At 38.0% G+C, this 16,410-nt stretch overlaps 1 protein-coding gene across 4 annotated transcripts in view; it reads left to right on the top strand.

Moving 5' to 3' along the window:
• The window catches only part of LOC134358023 (lysine-specific histone demethylase 2), a 62,914-nt gene that overhangs the window by 21,686 nt on the left and 24,818 nt on the right, over positions 1–16,410 (top strand). For all 4 annotated transcript variants that reach the window (XM_063069886.1, XM_063069888.1, XM_063069887.1 and 1 more), the window contains 5 exons: positions 5,764–5,802; positions 10,585–10,798; positions 11,597–11,781; positions 14,801–14,977; positions 15,263–15,337. In XM_063069886.1, coding sequence (XP_062925956.1) covers positions 5,764–5,802; positions 10,585–10,798; positions 11,597–11,781; positions 14,801–14,977; positions 15,263–15,337 — 690 coding nt within the window. The remainder of the gene's footprint in view (positions 1–5,763; positions 5,803–10,584; positions 10,799–11,596; positions 11,782–14,800; positions 14,978–15,262; positions 15,338–16,410) is intronic.

The following is a 16,410-nucleotide window of genomic DNA, read 5'->3' as shown; positions in this document are numbered from 1 at the left end:
AACCATGTTTTCAGCCTAAATCTTCACTGTTTTAAATATAATGTATATCATTCACAACAATCTTTGTCAAGCCCTTACTGAAATCTAAGCAAAAATGTAATAGGGTTCACCATAAGAAGTTGAAGTGAATTAGCAAAAATCCGACCCTTACTCCAAATGATACTTGTATCTGTGCTCAAAATATTACTTCTAGTTAATTCCATTATTTTATTTATTATTAAAGGAAAAGTCACTTTTTTGCTTGTCTGGAGCTAATTTTTCATTCTTATAAATGAATGCATGTTTTCCTATCTAATTCTGTTTTTCCATTACCCAGTCAATTGTCCGTAGTCTGTTCTGAGGAAAGACTATTGAGACAAAATGTCAATTAGTTTCTTCGTCCACAGATGCTATTTGACTGGCTGTGTTTTTCCAATGTTTCTGTTGTAGTTCTTAATTTTTACCTTTTGGTATTTCACTCATTTTTAACATTTGTAGCTGTTGTAAATAAGATTTCCATCTTGATCATCACTTTAGCACGGTTTGCTTTTCAAAAAGTCTTGACTTGTGAATGAATAATTGCCGTAAGTATTAATACAATTGTAGATTGAGTTTCATTCTGGCTTCCACATTTTCTATAGCTAAAATATTGAAGCAATAAGATGCATTGAATGTATAAAACTGTATGTAGTGGTTACTTGAAAACAAACCAAAACCGCAGAGAGTCTTGAGTATGGGAGTTGATACTGTATGATGTATTTCCAGAATAACTAGGTTCCTCATTGAAAAAAGTACGTTCTATCATTTATTACAAAACCAGCAAAGATGAATGATTTTATAGCAATATTAGAAATAAGCAAAACAAGCATAACTAAGTGAAGTTAGCAGTCAACATAATAATATCATTCCCTGGTTGGCTTTCCAACAAAACTAAAATGAACTAACAAAGCATAAATACATAACTATACTCATTTGCTTCTACTACACCCAAACCCACATGGGAAATTACCCATAGTAAATGCACAACACAAAATGCAACACAGACAGGAAAATCGATACATGGCTCCTACATCCCAGCCCCGAATTGTTACACTAAAATAATTACAATTACATACTACAAAAATAAAATGTGATATCTTCAAAGATGATAAACATCTTAACATTTATGAAAATGCCCTCTTTCTTCTTCCAGTCAATTCACGTAACAGTCATCTAGGCCGGAAGTTGCCAGCACTTAGACCAGTACAGAGTCTCTATCAAGTCAAAGATGAAGCTTCTAGAGCTGTAGCTCCTCAAATTTCAGCCTCCTGTAGAAGACATCTTGGTTATAGGCCTGTCCAGACAGCTGGTCTTAGTCTTTGTCTTTACCTGCTGCACAAATCCTCTTCTGTCTGGAAAGTCTTTAATGACTCTTCCCATGATCCCATGCATTTGAGGTGATGGATCATCCTGTATATTCCCAACTATTGGGTCTGTTGCCATCCTTACTGGCCTTTCAATAAAATCAGTGATCTTATGGGTTGCCCTTTCTAAAGTTTACAGACCACTGTTCTCCATTTATCCATAAGCATATAGGGCAATTTCTTTACAACAATCAACATATTGGCAGGCATTTCCTGCACCACTTCCATGTCATTGCAACAGCCTCGAAGAAAAGGACTGTGGTTTTGAAGAGCTTACATGTCTTCAGATTTGATAGATACCAAGGAAAAGCCTTCACATGTAGGTGCATGCAATTTCCAAAAATATTCCTGTAATAAAGCCTTAGCCTTTAACTAACCTGGCAACTGCTGACAAGTTCTCTAGGGCGACCCTGGTGTACTGTTCAAGGATATAGAGGCAGTTGCAAAAGCCTTCATGAATGCATGATACTGCAATAGATGGACATCGAAGATTTGAATCTCCCTTTTAGGCCAAAGTGAAATGTATTGTGCCAATAAGGTTGCTTTTTCATTTTGCTTGCTCATAATATCAATAATACTGTTCTGAAATCTGTCATCTGAAACTAGAGTGTTTCCATGCTGTAAGTGAAGGACCCAATGAGCACTTTGAGCTATTGGATATGACATAGGTACAGAGTGCCTCATTAGTGCAGGTGAGAGTAACCACCCTGAGCTAACTCTTAGGAGTTTTGTACATCTCAAACATTTGAGGAGCAAATGAACCAACATTGACATAGAGTGTTTTTATTTTCCTCTGTGGCTTTTCAGTATAGAATTCACAGCATAAGACTGTCCTGCTGGAGCATTTTTAGCACTGGCCACACTTGAAGCCCTTAGCACATTAACTTTGGCCAACCATGCAGCAATTTCTTCCGCCAACTTAAGCCGTTCCTTCTTTCTCCTTCCTCTTGCTCCTCCAATGCATGTTTGTCCTTCAATAATTGTCAATGTGTCATTAATGCAGCTAAATCAGCCGCTGATTTAATGTGTGCAAAGGAGGTAGAAGAAACAGAAGGTTTTTTTTCCTGCAACAGAAGTTGGAGCATTGACATTTGATATGCTGTTTGACATCTTGTGAGTCATCTGCTATACGTGTAGTTAAAACATGCTTTGGACTTTGAGAAACATTGTCCGATGGAAGTTGACGCATTCACTCGTTGAAGCAACATTACCTTCAATAGAACATGTTTTATAACCTCTGTGAAAGCACTACCATTGCTATCGATTTTTGGAAAACATCTATTTTGTTTTCCTTGTTTGTCCTTGGGTACTAACGAGATTAGCGTGTGATATGCATAGCAACAGCTTCACAGATTAGTCGACCTGAAGATAAGATTGCACTTGAAAGGAATTTTCTTTATTTTTTATAAGATCCTTAATTGATAGTATTAAACCTTTAATTTTGTCCACATTTGTCTGGTACTCCTTTCGACCTTCAATTTGATTAGCCTTAGCTTTAGTAGTAAGTTTAATTTCTGTTTTGATATCCCCAAACTGCAGGGTTGCTGACAACAGAGTTGCTTCGATTCACTCATGTTGCTTTCTCCTTATTGCACAACTTGCAATTAACTTTGTTCACCCACAGCACATTTACAAAATACACCGATGATATGTAGGCAACAAACAGACAACATGCATAGGCATCCACAGCGCATGAACCAGACCAAACAGCATTTAATTCAAATGTCGATACTTCAGTAAAACAAAGCGATAAGCCTTCATGCATACACCATGCAACTGAGCAGTGGTCAGGCAGAGCTGACCATTCAAAACTGTGTTCAAACCATAAATACACATCATGAGTCACCAAAAGTCGCAGATAATTCCATGGCAAGCTGCTCCAGTTTCAACAGCAGGTTTGAGGCATTCCTTTGCCATAGACTGGTGTTTATTTGGTATAACATTTTTTTTCTTGTTGACAAAGTATAGCGATTTACTTGAAAACAAACCAAAGCAATAAATTTTATAGCGACGTTAGAAATAAGCATGACTAAGCTAAGTTGGCAGTCAACAAAAAATATCATTCCCTGGTTGGCTCTCCAACTAAAATAAACTGAGGTGACAAAGCATGAATACATAACTATACTTATTTGCTTCTACCATGCCCCAACCCACATGAGAAATTTCCCATTATGAATGTGCAAAACAAATACAATACAGAAAGAAAATAGGAACATGGCTCCTACACTGTAATCAACTTGAATTTGTCAGAATGTTATGCTTTGTATAAATTTCATCTCTTGGTTTAAAATTGACAATTGAGTGTGTTTATCTTTAGATAGGATATTGAGCTGTACTTTGTTTACCTTAGTTTATTGAAGTAACCTTGTGAGAAGAGATTGATTGTAGGTCGATGCTTGTCCACAGAAGACATTCATTATAACATTGTGCTACGATTTTATTTGGATTGGTAAACAATGGGGAAGGCAGAAGGTGGATGCGTACAGCTATTAAGCTGCATTGCCTTGGAATTTTTTCATTGCTGTTTAACAGAAAGAGAACATGGGAAACCATAGACACATTGGCCTGATATGTTACCACCAGAATGCCTTAGTCCATTTTTAAGGGCATGATAACTGCACTTCGGCAGAAGATAATGCATTTCCGTTCTAGTTTATATGGTCTTGAAGGGGTTGTCTTATACTTTTCAAGGATATTATAAATTAGGTAACTAATGCCTTTTGAGCAGAAAATCCTACAAAAGGTAGTGAATTCGGCCCAGTGCATCACAGGTAAAACCCTCCCAATTACTGAGTGCATCTACATGAAATGTTGCCGTAGAAAAGCAGGATCCATCATCAAAGATCCTCAGCACCCAGGCCATGCATTTTTCTCGCTGCTGCCATCAGGTAGAAGGTACAGGTGCCTCAGGACTCTTGCCACCAGGTTCCAGAACAGTTACTACCTCTCAACTGCAGGATCTTGAACAAAAGAGGATAACTACACTCATTTAAGAACTCTTGAACTTATTTCATGCTTGTTATTTATTGCTATTTATTTATATCTGCATTTGCAGAGTTTGCTTATTTTACATTTCCTGATGTTTACATTTTACAGTTACTGTTCAATAGATTTGCTAAGTATGGCCTCAGAAAAAGCATCTCAGAATTGTATATGGTGACATGTATGTACTCTGACAATAAACTTTACTTGGAACTTTAGGTAGATAACATGGATGTATAATTCTTGGATTACAAAAAGCTTGTGATAATTGTTTAATTAGGTTTTACTTGTAGGTTCATGGATTAAGGATGAAATTTTATTAAATTCTTTAACCATGTTAAAGGTCAAAACTGGGGAGAAACTGAACATAGAACAGTACAGCACATGTTGTGCAAAACTAATTAATATAATAATTAAATGCCTAACTAAGCTAATCTCCCTAACTACACAATGATCATGTCTCACTGTTCCTTGCATGTTCATGTGCCAATGGAACAGCCTCTAAAATGTCTCTATCATTTTTTGCTTCCACCACACCAGCAATGCATTCCAGACATCTTCCACACTCAGTGTTGAAAATAACGCTTGTCCTATACACCGCCCTCTGAACTTGCCTCTTCTCACTTGAAATGCATGTCCTCTTGTATTAGACATTTTGAGAGGAAAGTACCCACTGTCTCTGTCTCACATAAATCTTTATCAGTTCTCCCCTCAGCCTTTGGTGCTTCAGAGAAAAGAGCTCAAGCTTGTCAGACTTCTCCTTATAGCACATACCCTTTAATCCAGGCAGGGTCCTAGTAAATCTCTTCTGCACCCTCTCCAAAGCCTCCACTTCTTTAATATGATGGGACCAGAATTGAATGTAATACTCTAAATTTATCCTAACTAGAGTTTTATTAAGCTATAATATAATTTCCAGACTCTTGATCTCAGTGGTTTGACTAGCAAAGGCAACTATACCATACATCTTCTTTACCATCCTATTAACTTGTGCAGTTATTACAGAGAGCTGTGGATTTGGACCCCAAGGTTCCTCTACACATCAACACCAAAGGTTTACCATTGCAGTGTGGTATCCCTTTGCATTTGATTTCCTAAAGTGTAACACTTCCAGCTGCTATTTCTCTACCCATAACTGCAATTTATCTACATCTTGCTGTATCCTTTCGTAATCTTCTACACTATACAGCACCACCAATCTTTGTATCATCGATGAACTGAGCAAAGGTGAAGGTTGATATGTAGGTTGAGGAAATATAGTTTGAGACTATGCTGATCAGATGGGAATGTGGATGCGATTTTACTGAATATCTAAGAAATCACTTATACTACTTCAGGTTTTTTTTGTTGCATCCTTGTGTGTTTTTTTTAAAAAAAGTCTTCTTTTGCTTCTATCCAGGGTGAAAATGCAGACCCCTGTTCTTTGTCTGAAGATATGGTAAGAATTAATGACTGAACCCAGGAGCTTTGTATCACCAAGAAGTGAATGTAACATGTGCATTTATGTAGTGCGTCAAAAAATTTGCCAAAGTTGCTTTGCAAGAGCATAAACAAACAGAATTAGTCATTGATTCACAAAAAGACTCTATGTCCAAACATTTTGTTAAAGTAATAGTCTTATAAGAATGAAAGTGAGAATGGTTTAGGGAGGAAGTTCAAGATCTCAGATGAAAGCAAGGTTTGCCAATAATGGATTAAAATTGGAAATGTGCACCAGAGTTGGGAAGCAGCATGATTATAAAGGACTTTGAAGAGAAAGAAAACTCTAGTGATATGGAGGGTGAGGACACTGAGGATTTTGAAAATTAGTTCAGGACATACTGCTTATTTAGCTGAGTGGTAATAGTGGAAGTGTGGTGAGTGGTGATAATTGAAGTGTTATTGGAATTCAGTGAGACAATATGGTCACAAAATTTTGGATAACTTTATGTAGGGTAGGGAATGTGAGACTCTCCACATAGCATATACATATTCCCTAAAATCAAAAGATACTGAGAAACAAAGTTACATATCTGTGGAAAAAAGATCATTTAATGTTTGAGAAGTGGCGAGAAGGTAGTTGAACAAAGGGAATGTCTGTAATTGGGTGAAACCGCTGAGAATAACAAGACAAAAGGGACAGATAGAAATCTTGAGCATCTTTGCAAAGAGAGGCATGCCACATAGAACAGTACAGCACAGGTCCTTTGGCCTGTGATAGCTGTGCTAACTTCTGTATCCTTCCATTCCCTGCCTGTTCATGTTCCCATGTAAATGTCTTTTAAATGTTGCTTTTGTATTTGCTCCCTACCACTCCCCCGGCAGCGTGTTTCTGGCAGGCACCTACCAATGTTTTTAAGGAATCTTGTCTTGTAAATCATCTTTAAATTTTCTCCCTCTTGCCTTAAAGCTGTGTCCTCTGGTATCTTAATTTCCTCCCTGGGAAAAAGATTCTGATGATCTACCCTATGTCTCCCAATTTTATATGTTTCTGTCAGATTATACCCTTGGCCTTTGATGCACAAGAGAAAACAGACCAGGGTTGTCCAGCCTCTCCTTGTAATTAATGCTCTCTAATCTGGGCAATATTGAAAATTGATTTATTATGGCAATGTGTACCAAATGCAGTGAAAAAATAGCACTGATACTTTTCTGCACTGTCTCTTGAAATGCAGTGACTAGAACTGCACACAGTACTCCTAGCCAGAGCTTTATACAGCTGACTTCCTGATTTTTACACTCAATATCCTGACTCTGATGCTAGTAAGCTGTATGCTTTCTTTGCCGTTCTATCTAGTTACATTGCAGGGAGCTATGGACTTGGACCCTAAGATTGCTGTTAGAGGTTCTGCCATTGAGTTTTTCGCATAATTTTGTGGTTTTATTTTAGATTTCCAGCATCTACTGTTTTTTAAAATTTAATTTACTGTTAAATTAACTGACACCTCCCTTCTAGGAATGTCAGCCTTGAACTTCTTCGCTCTCCAGCATGATTCTCATCTGTCCCTTGCGCCGTGTTCACCCTCAGTGGTCTTACCTTATTACAGATGCCCCTGTTGTTCTGTGTTCTGTCCCAAAACTAATTTCCTTCCTTATTCTTAGTTCTGATGTTCAAATGTTTCAGATGTTCTGAGATGGGAATTGTATCTTGTTCCATGGATGCTGTCCTAATCTAAGCTTTTCTAGCATTTTCTGTTATTTTTATTTCATATTTCCAGCTTCCACATTTATTTTTTACTTTAAAGTCATTTGGTAATATGAATGCTTAGATACTAATGAACTAGCATAGAGCAGAATTAATTATTAAGAACAGAATATGGTGATTACATATAGACTTTATTGGTGATGATCACATTGTATACCATGGGAGGGAGATGCGTTAGGTTCAAGAAACTTTGATGGTAAATCTGTACGCTAATGCAGACATTAGTTTTGTAACTTAATGACTTCTTTTTAAACTTGCAGCCTTTCATGATTGGAAAATTCTGGGTGGGGCTCAAAACAGAAAGTTTTACATTTTGCTCCCCTGTTTCTCTCTGTATTATTTTTTTCTTTTCTGGGCTACTACTGAACAACTACTTCCTGGGCATTCCTGATGAGCCTGACACAAAAACATGTGGACATCTAGTTAGGGAGGATTGGATGGGAGGATTGGTGCATGGATGGAATGATCCTTGTGTGAGGAGGTCATATTTGATCTTCAGTTGTTCGGGGGAATAGACGGATGAATGTTTTCGGGTAAAGGAATGCTGTCCTACCCAATGTGATTGTTAGGTGAGGATCAGTTAATGCAAATGTGTTGAAGAAAAAATGACTCTGGAGACCAGACCACGCAGTGATATCTTTATTCAGCATGATATAATGAAGAGCCAGTAGAAATGTGTAAGGCTGTGAGTTGCAGAGCAATTTCGGCAGATATTTATACTGATGAACAGGCAAATACTAGGATGCAAGTTAATCTGTTACACAAGCAGATTACGTAACCAGAAGCAAATAAGTATATCCATAGCACAAGATATTCATAATCATAGATCAGATAAGTGACTAAATCATATGAGTACATGTTCCTCTTTTTGGCCATCTGCACTCAGTGCTGCATCCGGATTATGAAAGACTATGTCTGCAGGTCTTAGCTTAGGACATTGGGTTACAAAGTTGAAATAGAAATATGCGGGTTAGCTACTTATTCATTAACCCTTTTGCTGACCCATTTTCCACAAAATGTGTAAAAGAGATTTGGATAAGAGATGCAAGTTTGAGAGGTTATGTGTTGAATGTTCTTTGTTTGAATGAAGGAGAGCCAGTGGATAAATAGCGCAAACAAACCTACTGAAGTTCATTTCCTGGGAAGGCCTTCATTCTTTTTAAAAACAAAAGCATAATGTAGAGCACCCAACAAAGGACTCACTTTGTATCAACATGTCCTAATTTCTCGTCGGATTATTCTAAGTGAACGTTGCATTTGAAATACCATCACTATGTGCATGTCTGATGTGGAAAACTGATTTTTGCACAAGTAAGAAGGCACCAGCAAACAATGTAACCGAATGGTGTCAAGGTCTTCATCGACGACTACGATGGACGAACAACAACTTGCAGGCAATTCATGAAACTACTTTTATTTCTTTCAAATGTGATTGTACTACTAAGCTGCATGTGATTGGAAACTGTGATTTACATTCTGATGGTGTCTTTTGGGGGCTGATTGAGCAACCTGCGCTTTGTTGTCTCCGAGGGAGTTTGGTGAAGTTTGGACTGGAGTGTGTAACCTGGAGGCCTAGTAGCCTGTAGAGAGCACATGAGCCCATGATGGATTCCACTGGTTCTCTCTGAGGTATCCAGCAAGTTTGAAGTTGGCGAGGATGAGAGCAGAGGATGGTCAGGTGTTTGGTGCCGTCTGCTTGTGTTTGACCGGTCTTTCTCTCCCTGTTGGAGGGAAGTGCAGAAGCCTTGGGTTGCATACTGTAAGGATTGATCAGCATGGCTGTGGACTTGTTTTGGGGGACTTTGAGGTTCTTGTTGCATGTGTCCTGGATTCTGGTTACTTTTTTTTCGCTTTTTTTGAGCAGTTGATTCGGACTGGGGTACTTTGGTGAAGAATGACCCTGCAGCCAGCAGTGGATTAGTGGCATAGTGCAGATTTGAACAACACTGAATACTGCTGAACTCCTGGTTTGATGCTTGACATCCTCTGTGTTGTTCACTCCTTTTTGTCATTTGTGCAATTTATTCTCTTTCTGAATGTTGATTGCTTAATGTTTTCTTGAAAGGGTTCCATAGTGTTCTTTTTGTTTGATGGCTGCCTGTGAATCTCAGTTGTATTCTGTATACATACTTTGTACTTTGAACTTTGAAACATAAGGTGTGATTTAATTTCCAAAATGGTGCATTTAAAGGAAAGGAAAGGCACGTCGCATCCGGAGTTTCTCCGGTTAGCGGACGATTTCCCTCCGTGCCTCTCTGATCTGATCTGAAAAATAAAATTGTAGTTCTGTACTTTGGGAAACTTTGCTTTTTTCAGTAGTGTGTATGAAAGTCAATGTAATGTGAGTGAATTGCCTGGCAAGTTGCATGGCAGAGAGCTCATGACAAAAGTTACAATTCCATTGAAACAAAGGATTATTGTGAATGTCAGTAAAGCATGAGTAATGCAAATTTCTTGACTTCTTTTGAAGTTCCAGTCACTTTCTGTAGGAAATTGCTCAGACTTGACAGTATAAGTTCTAATTATAAATATCGGAAAAGTTAAAAGGAACATGAGAAAGTCTGCAGATGCTGGAAATCCAAAGCAACTCACACAAAAATGCTGGAGGAACTCAGTAGGTCAGGCAGCATTTATGGAACTGAATTAATAGTCAACATTTCGGGCTGAGACCCTTCTTCGGGACTGGGAAGGAAGTGGGAAGATGCCAGAATAAAAAAAGGATGGGGGGTAGGGGAAGGAGGCTAGCAGGAAGGGGGAAGGAGGCTAGCAGGAAGGTGATAGATGAAGCCAGGTGGGTGGAAAAGGTCAAGGACTGAAAAAGGAATCTGATAGGAGAGGAGACTGGACCATAGGAGAAAGGGAAGGAGGAAGGGGCCCAGGTTGTGATGAATATTTTTAAATTGAATTGATGATCATTGTCCTTGAACTTCAAATAATGGATGCTTGTGGCTCCATTGCTTCTTTCCTAAATACTGATTCAGCCCTACACACAAAACAAATTTTCAGATAACTTTCTTAAATCATATAATTTTTCAGCGAGTGGGTGAAGTTGAAGATAGCAAGTGGTACTCAATGCTCATTGTGCCTCCACTACTGAAGGACAGCCCAGCTGCCCCCTTTCTCGGTGCTTACTATCCAGACTGTGTGGGTATGAGTCCCTCCTGTGCCAATACTAACCGTTACCACAATGAGTACTCCAGTCTGAAGATGAATTCATCAGATCATAGCAAAAGCAATGTTCAATCACCTGGTAAGTTAATTAAATTAAAATCTGATAATATAAGCTTAATCTTTATTCACAGATCTTGACTTTGTGCGAACCATATTCTGTTAGTTTCTGGTGCAGTGTTTGGGCATTTTCATAAAAATAAGAACTACTTAGGCTGGTTATACCATAATCCCATAACTCCTACAAAAGTACGCAGCTGATAAACTAATATTCTAGATGGATGTTTTTGAGCTGCTATTGTGATTCATATTGTTGTGTTATATGTCCTCTTACGGTGATGAAAGCGGGGTTGAATTTTTATCTTGCAGCTTTTTAAGACAGTTGGTTTTCACGCCGATTGAAAGAAGACAAACAGGAAAACACGATGTAGAGAGAATACACTACATTGGATGTTAAATTGCAGCAGTAATAAACCGGGGGAAAAGACAAAGCACGAGCACGTGTTGTAACGTAGCTAGATTATGTAAGATTGGGAAAAGGTTATCTGGGTCAGTTATTCCTTAAGTTTGTGTCAGGGATGTGATTGAAAATTAACACTGATTGCATGAATGTATGTTAATGTACATTTTTGATAAAATGATCTTATTAAAATGCACTGCATTCATCAAATAATAGAGAACAGTGTTAAAGTGGAAATGCTAATTTGAATTTAATTATGAAACTTCATAATTTTAAATCCTATTCCAAACTGTATTCAATTTTAAAGTGTCTGTTGCCTGTTGTCTGATTTATTTATAGTAGCAGTTAGGGAAATAGAATTGCTTAAATTACCCATGTACCTGATCAATAAATTGGACTAACTGAATTTGTTGTGGTCAGTTGCAGGAATGAGTCCTTACTTCCAACCTTTCTATCAACCCAATGAGTGTGGAAAGGCCCTTTGTGTGAGGCCAGATGTGATGGAACTCGATGAGCTGTATGAATTTCCTGAATATTCCCGGGATCCTACAATGTACTTAGCATTGCGAAATCTGATATTGGCTCTTTGGAGCATTAATTGCAAAGTAAGCCTTGTGTGGATAACATTGTTAGATTTCATTTTGTACCAACTGACCTCGTCATTTCATTCTTTTCACTTTGCTTTTCTCACTCAATCCCTTATTCTTGATGTTACCTATCTGTTCTGAGGTATGCTCCCACAGACAAGTTTGATTTTACACAAGGTTATTCTGTATACGAGTCTTGGAACCATTGAATATGAGGCACATTATCTTCAGGTCATATTGTATGTTATTTGTATTTGCAACAGAAAAGGATTGTTCACATTTGTAACACTTGGAGATGTTATTTTGTGCCACTTGACATTTTACTTCACATCCACTTCATTCGATATATGAGGATTTTAAGGCTAATTGCTACCCTCTGATTCTGACTAACGATGGAGATGGCTGCTTGCATATAAGACTTTCTAGATTGAATAAAAACAGATGACATTAATAAATGCACAAGGCAAATAAACTGAAATTAACTGAACTTGTTATGTTGTCTGGTTTAAGATGGCATTGGTGAGGCACAGTGCTGACTCGCTGGTAGCAAACAAAACGATTAGCTACTTTATTAATCAAACCTTTTTTGGAAATTATTTCAATCGATAGCCTGTAACTTCCCCTTCAGAGATGAGCTTTTAAATCACCTGCACGACTTGGTATTTTTGCGGTGTGAACTGAAGTCTCGAAGATGCAGGACGGTTGTGGCATGGTGGGTATGGCCTGATCGAGGCAGTGGGGTTGGGGCATGGGCCTGAGAACTGGGAATGAGCCAATGTTTGGCCATTGCTGGAGCGGACTTGAAGGCGTTTCAGACCGGCAGTGCCGAGGTGAGGCTGAATTGAGGCGGTGGGGGCCAGGGTCAAGAGCATAAGAATGCTGTAGGGCCTGGGTCCAAGAGTGAGGAACAACCCAAGGTTTGGCCAATTTAAGCACCAGGTCAGGGTGTTGGGGGTGGAGAAGAGACAGGGGCAAATGTTCAGTTTGCTGCTCGGCAAAGTTTACTTGTCTCTGCGCTGAACTGAGGCTTGCAACTATGGGCTCCTGGTCTGGCTGCAGTGATAACTGGCTTCATGGCTGTGGACTCACTTGCATGAACTTCAGTTCTGAATGTTATTTTCTTACTTTTCTTTGCTTGCCTCATTTGTTTTCTTCTTCTGCACTTTAGGTGTTTGACAGAATTTTTTTAATGTGTTCTATTGGGTTTCTTTGTTTTGTGGCTGCCTTTAAGGAAAAGAATCTCAAGGTTGTATATGCTATACATACATGCACATGTGTGACCGGTTGGTATTTTCTCAGAATATTAGTGTGTATTTGTGTACAATTTGCATCATGTATTTCAAAGTAAATATGCAAGCCTGTAAGAACACAGCATCTGACGTTCTTTTTTTTGTTCTTTGGTTGATGTTAAGTTGTGTTATTAGAACAGAGGAAATAAGTTCTGTAGCTGGTAGATTCACTCAACATATGATTTATATTTAAGAGTGTCTTCGAAGGCCTCAGAACCACTGCGGAACAATCTTCAATTTGGTGTTAAAATACTGTTTGTATAAATTGCAAACATTTTGGTGTGTTTTCACAGTTTGCCTTTGTTCTCTCAGCTTGATATCAGAAATGTGAGAAATGGTTAATACAGTAATGATATGTAGTGTGGCTAATATTTGGAAGCAGATGGAATTGAATAGGTCTGTTTGCTCTTGGTCCTCACTTGATACTTTGTTAACTGAGAGGGCTGCTCTACCGGTAACTGAGGATTTCTTGTGTTGATAGTAATCAGCAATCCTGTTAGTGCAGATTTATGAATAAGGAATGAAGACAATGATGCTGTGCTCTTTTTTGGGGTTAGGCTAAACAGCAAAGTTGAACCTTTTTTTTCATTCTTTTTAAAATTGGTATCGCGTTGTCTTGAAAAGCAAATGCAGATGCTAGAAATAAATTAAACAGAAACTGCTAACAGAGTCTTTAACCTGAAAGTGTTAACTCTTTTTCTCTGCATGGACACCGGTCAACTTCAGGCATGTTTTCCAGCACTTTTGTGTTTTTATTTTGCTAGATAATCTACCTGCAGCATTAACTCTTCCTTTCCGCTGTCCACAGATGCTACTTGATACTCTAAGTATTTCCTGAGTATTTCTAGCTTTCTCCTTTATCTCAAATTTCTGCATCACACAGTTCCACATGTACTTTTTTGTTCTCTAACTGCTCTCATTCTTCCTCTATTCATTCAGCCTCAGTCAGATCAGGTATAAGGAACATGTATTCATTTTCCTCTTGTAGGTGGCACCAAGACAGCATTGGGCTCCATCCTATCGCAAGCTTTGTTCTCTATATGCACTTTCTCACCAATTTTTCAGTTCTGGTGAATACTCATTAACCTGAAACATTTAACTCTGTTTCTCTCTCTACAGACATCGCCTGCCTGCCCATCCCCTAGCCTTTTCTGTGTTTATACTCCATTTAGTTATTCAGCAAGAATATCCAGTATTCATTGACTAATGGTGATCATCATTTTGCCACTTGTTTTTATTTTCCCCAATTTTCTTGACCAAATGATATTCATTGAGGTGGTGGGGTGGGTTTGATTTTATTGAGACTCTATTCTTCAGAACACATCTCGTTGTTAAGTATGTCCCTTCAAATTGAATAGTAGTGCTCCTTGTATGTCTAAGTCACAGATTTGTCTTAAATATGGTTGTGTTATCATGTTCCCTTTGGTGTCAGATCTATTCTTTGTGTGTTACCTGTCTAAGTATGTAAAATGATTTTGGGATACTGTACCTTTTATGATTTCCAGTCAATGATTGTGGAAATAATTGTATATTAGTTTAACCTTTGCTGCACCACTTCTACATTGCTTATTTATCTTTGGTAGTGAGCGCTTTACGGGATTAATAACACTATATTGAAGGATCTAGATGAATGGCTAGAAACTGGAATTCAAAAGAGCTGTTAATGAAACAATTTGAGCAATAGATCAAGTAGCTTACTCCGATCTACTGTTTAATCATAATCCTTTCCTTTTGCCTTTCATTTGCAGGAGGTTCTCACCCCTCAAAAATGTGCAAACCACATAGTTGTTCGAGGACTTGTTCGTATTCGCTGTGTAATAGAAGTGGAGAAGATTTTACATTTTGTTACAAGAAAGGGCTTAGTAAATACTGGGGTCCTGACAATTAGTCCTGACTATCCTCTCCTGCCCAGCTGTTATCATAAGGTTAGACTGTTTATTTCTTTTGTTTGGTCTTCATATAGGTTTTTTAAAAACTTAAGTTTAGAGTTTGTAGGAAAATAGTTCTATTCTGAGTTGTTTTTTTTTATTACTGATGAAAACGAAGGTCAAATACCATTCAAAGGATTATTTGCTGTTTAGGGTTAGGGTTTACTCTGGATGCGATCTTACTGAGAGAATATGTTTAATTTGACTGTTTAGGTATTCAAAGTTAACAAAGAATAAACAGCTGAATGTCAGTTAAGATGTTTATGTTTTTCTTTTCTGCAGAAAAATGTTATTGTTGTTGGTGCTGGTGCTGCAGGCTTAGCAGCTGCACGGCAGCTGCAGAATTTTGGAATTAAAGTAAGATGGCTTTTTAAAATTTCACCTAGATTTTGAGCACGAACACCTTAATCTACTGACTGGCATAATCATATTAATGAAATAGACCTAATATGTGGTAATTAAACCAGGTAGTGTTGAAAAGAAAATCAGTGCGTATGAAATCTTGTAGTTGCCTGCCTCAGAGGTCTGGCTTAAGTCCCTTTTTTATCTCTGAAATCTTCACTGGTTCTGTAGCATTCTGTGATATGTTTCTCTTGTTCCTGCATGTTTGCTATTTCTGAATTTAATTGCTGCATCTTTAGTGCTGCTTTCATCTTACAGCATCCTAAGTTTTGAAATTGCATTCTTTAACGCAGTCCACCCTTCCTCCTTCAAATAGTTGTTCAAAGCATTGATCCTCACTGAAATATAGTTGAATGAAGTTTGATGCTGAGAGCAACACCAATTAAGCATGAAATGACAACACAGGACTTCATCCATACAAAGAACAAAAGCAACATGGAGCAGGCATAACTAAGTAGTCTCACAGTTACTAAATAAAATTCTGCAGTCCTGCCAGTTTTGATCGCCAGTGGTTTTGGATACAGCACTCACAATGAAAATTGAAGTTGTTTCAAAAAGCAGGCTATTTTCAATTGTCTTCACCTAGAATTACTGCATTGATGATTTGCTGCAGCCACCTACCATTGCAGAAGCCAATCCTCAGCCAGTTCAATTTGTTTATAAATCACGTGAGAGCAATGGATACAGAAAAAACTACGGGACCATACAAAATCTGCTGAACTATATCTTGAAAATAGACACTTCAAAGCAAGCAGGTTGCTTTCAATAATTAGCAAGCATGTCCCATATTGCAGATTCGTCAGGTTGGAACCTCATTTCTACACAAACACTTTTCCTGACATCCACTTTGAACTCTTCAGTGCATCTCAATTGGTCCTGTAGTTTGACTGTATAATAGTGAGGGATATGCTGAATAAAACATGAATGCCCAGTACTGAACTTCCAGATTTGTCTGTTTTTCCCTTTTAACATGATGATAATACTTGCAACATAATGTAGGATGTTCGCCTTGTGCAGATAACTTTATA

This window comes from Mobula hypostoma, chromosome 17, assembly GCF_963921235.1.
Source record: "Mobula hypostoma chromosome 17, sMobHyp1.1, whole genome shotgun sequence".
Classification (NCBI taxonomy): domain Eukaryota; kingdom Metazoa; phylum Chordata; class Chondrichthyes; order Myliobatiformes; family Myliobatidae; genus Mobula; species Mobula hypostoma.
Note: the sequence above shows the minus strand (reverse complement) of the source record. Positions and strands in the feature narration are given on the sequence as shown.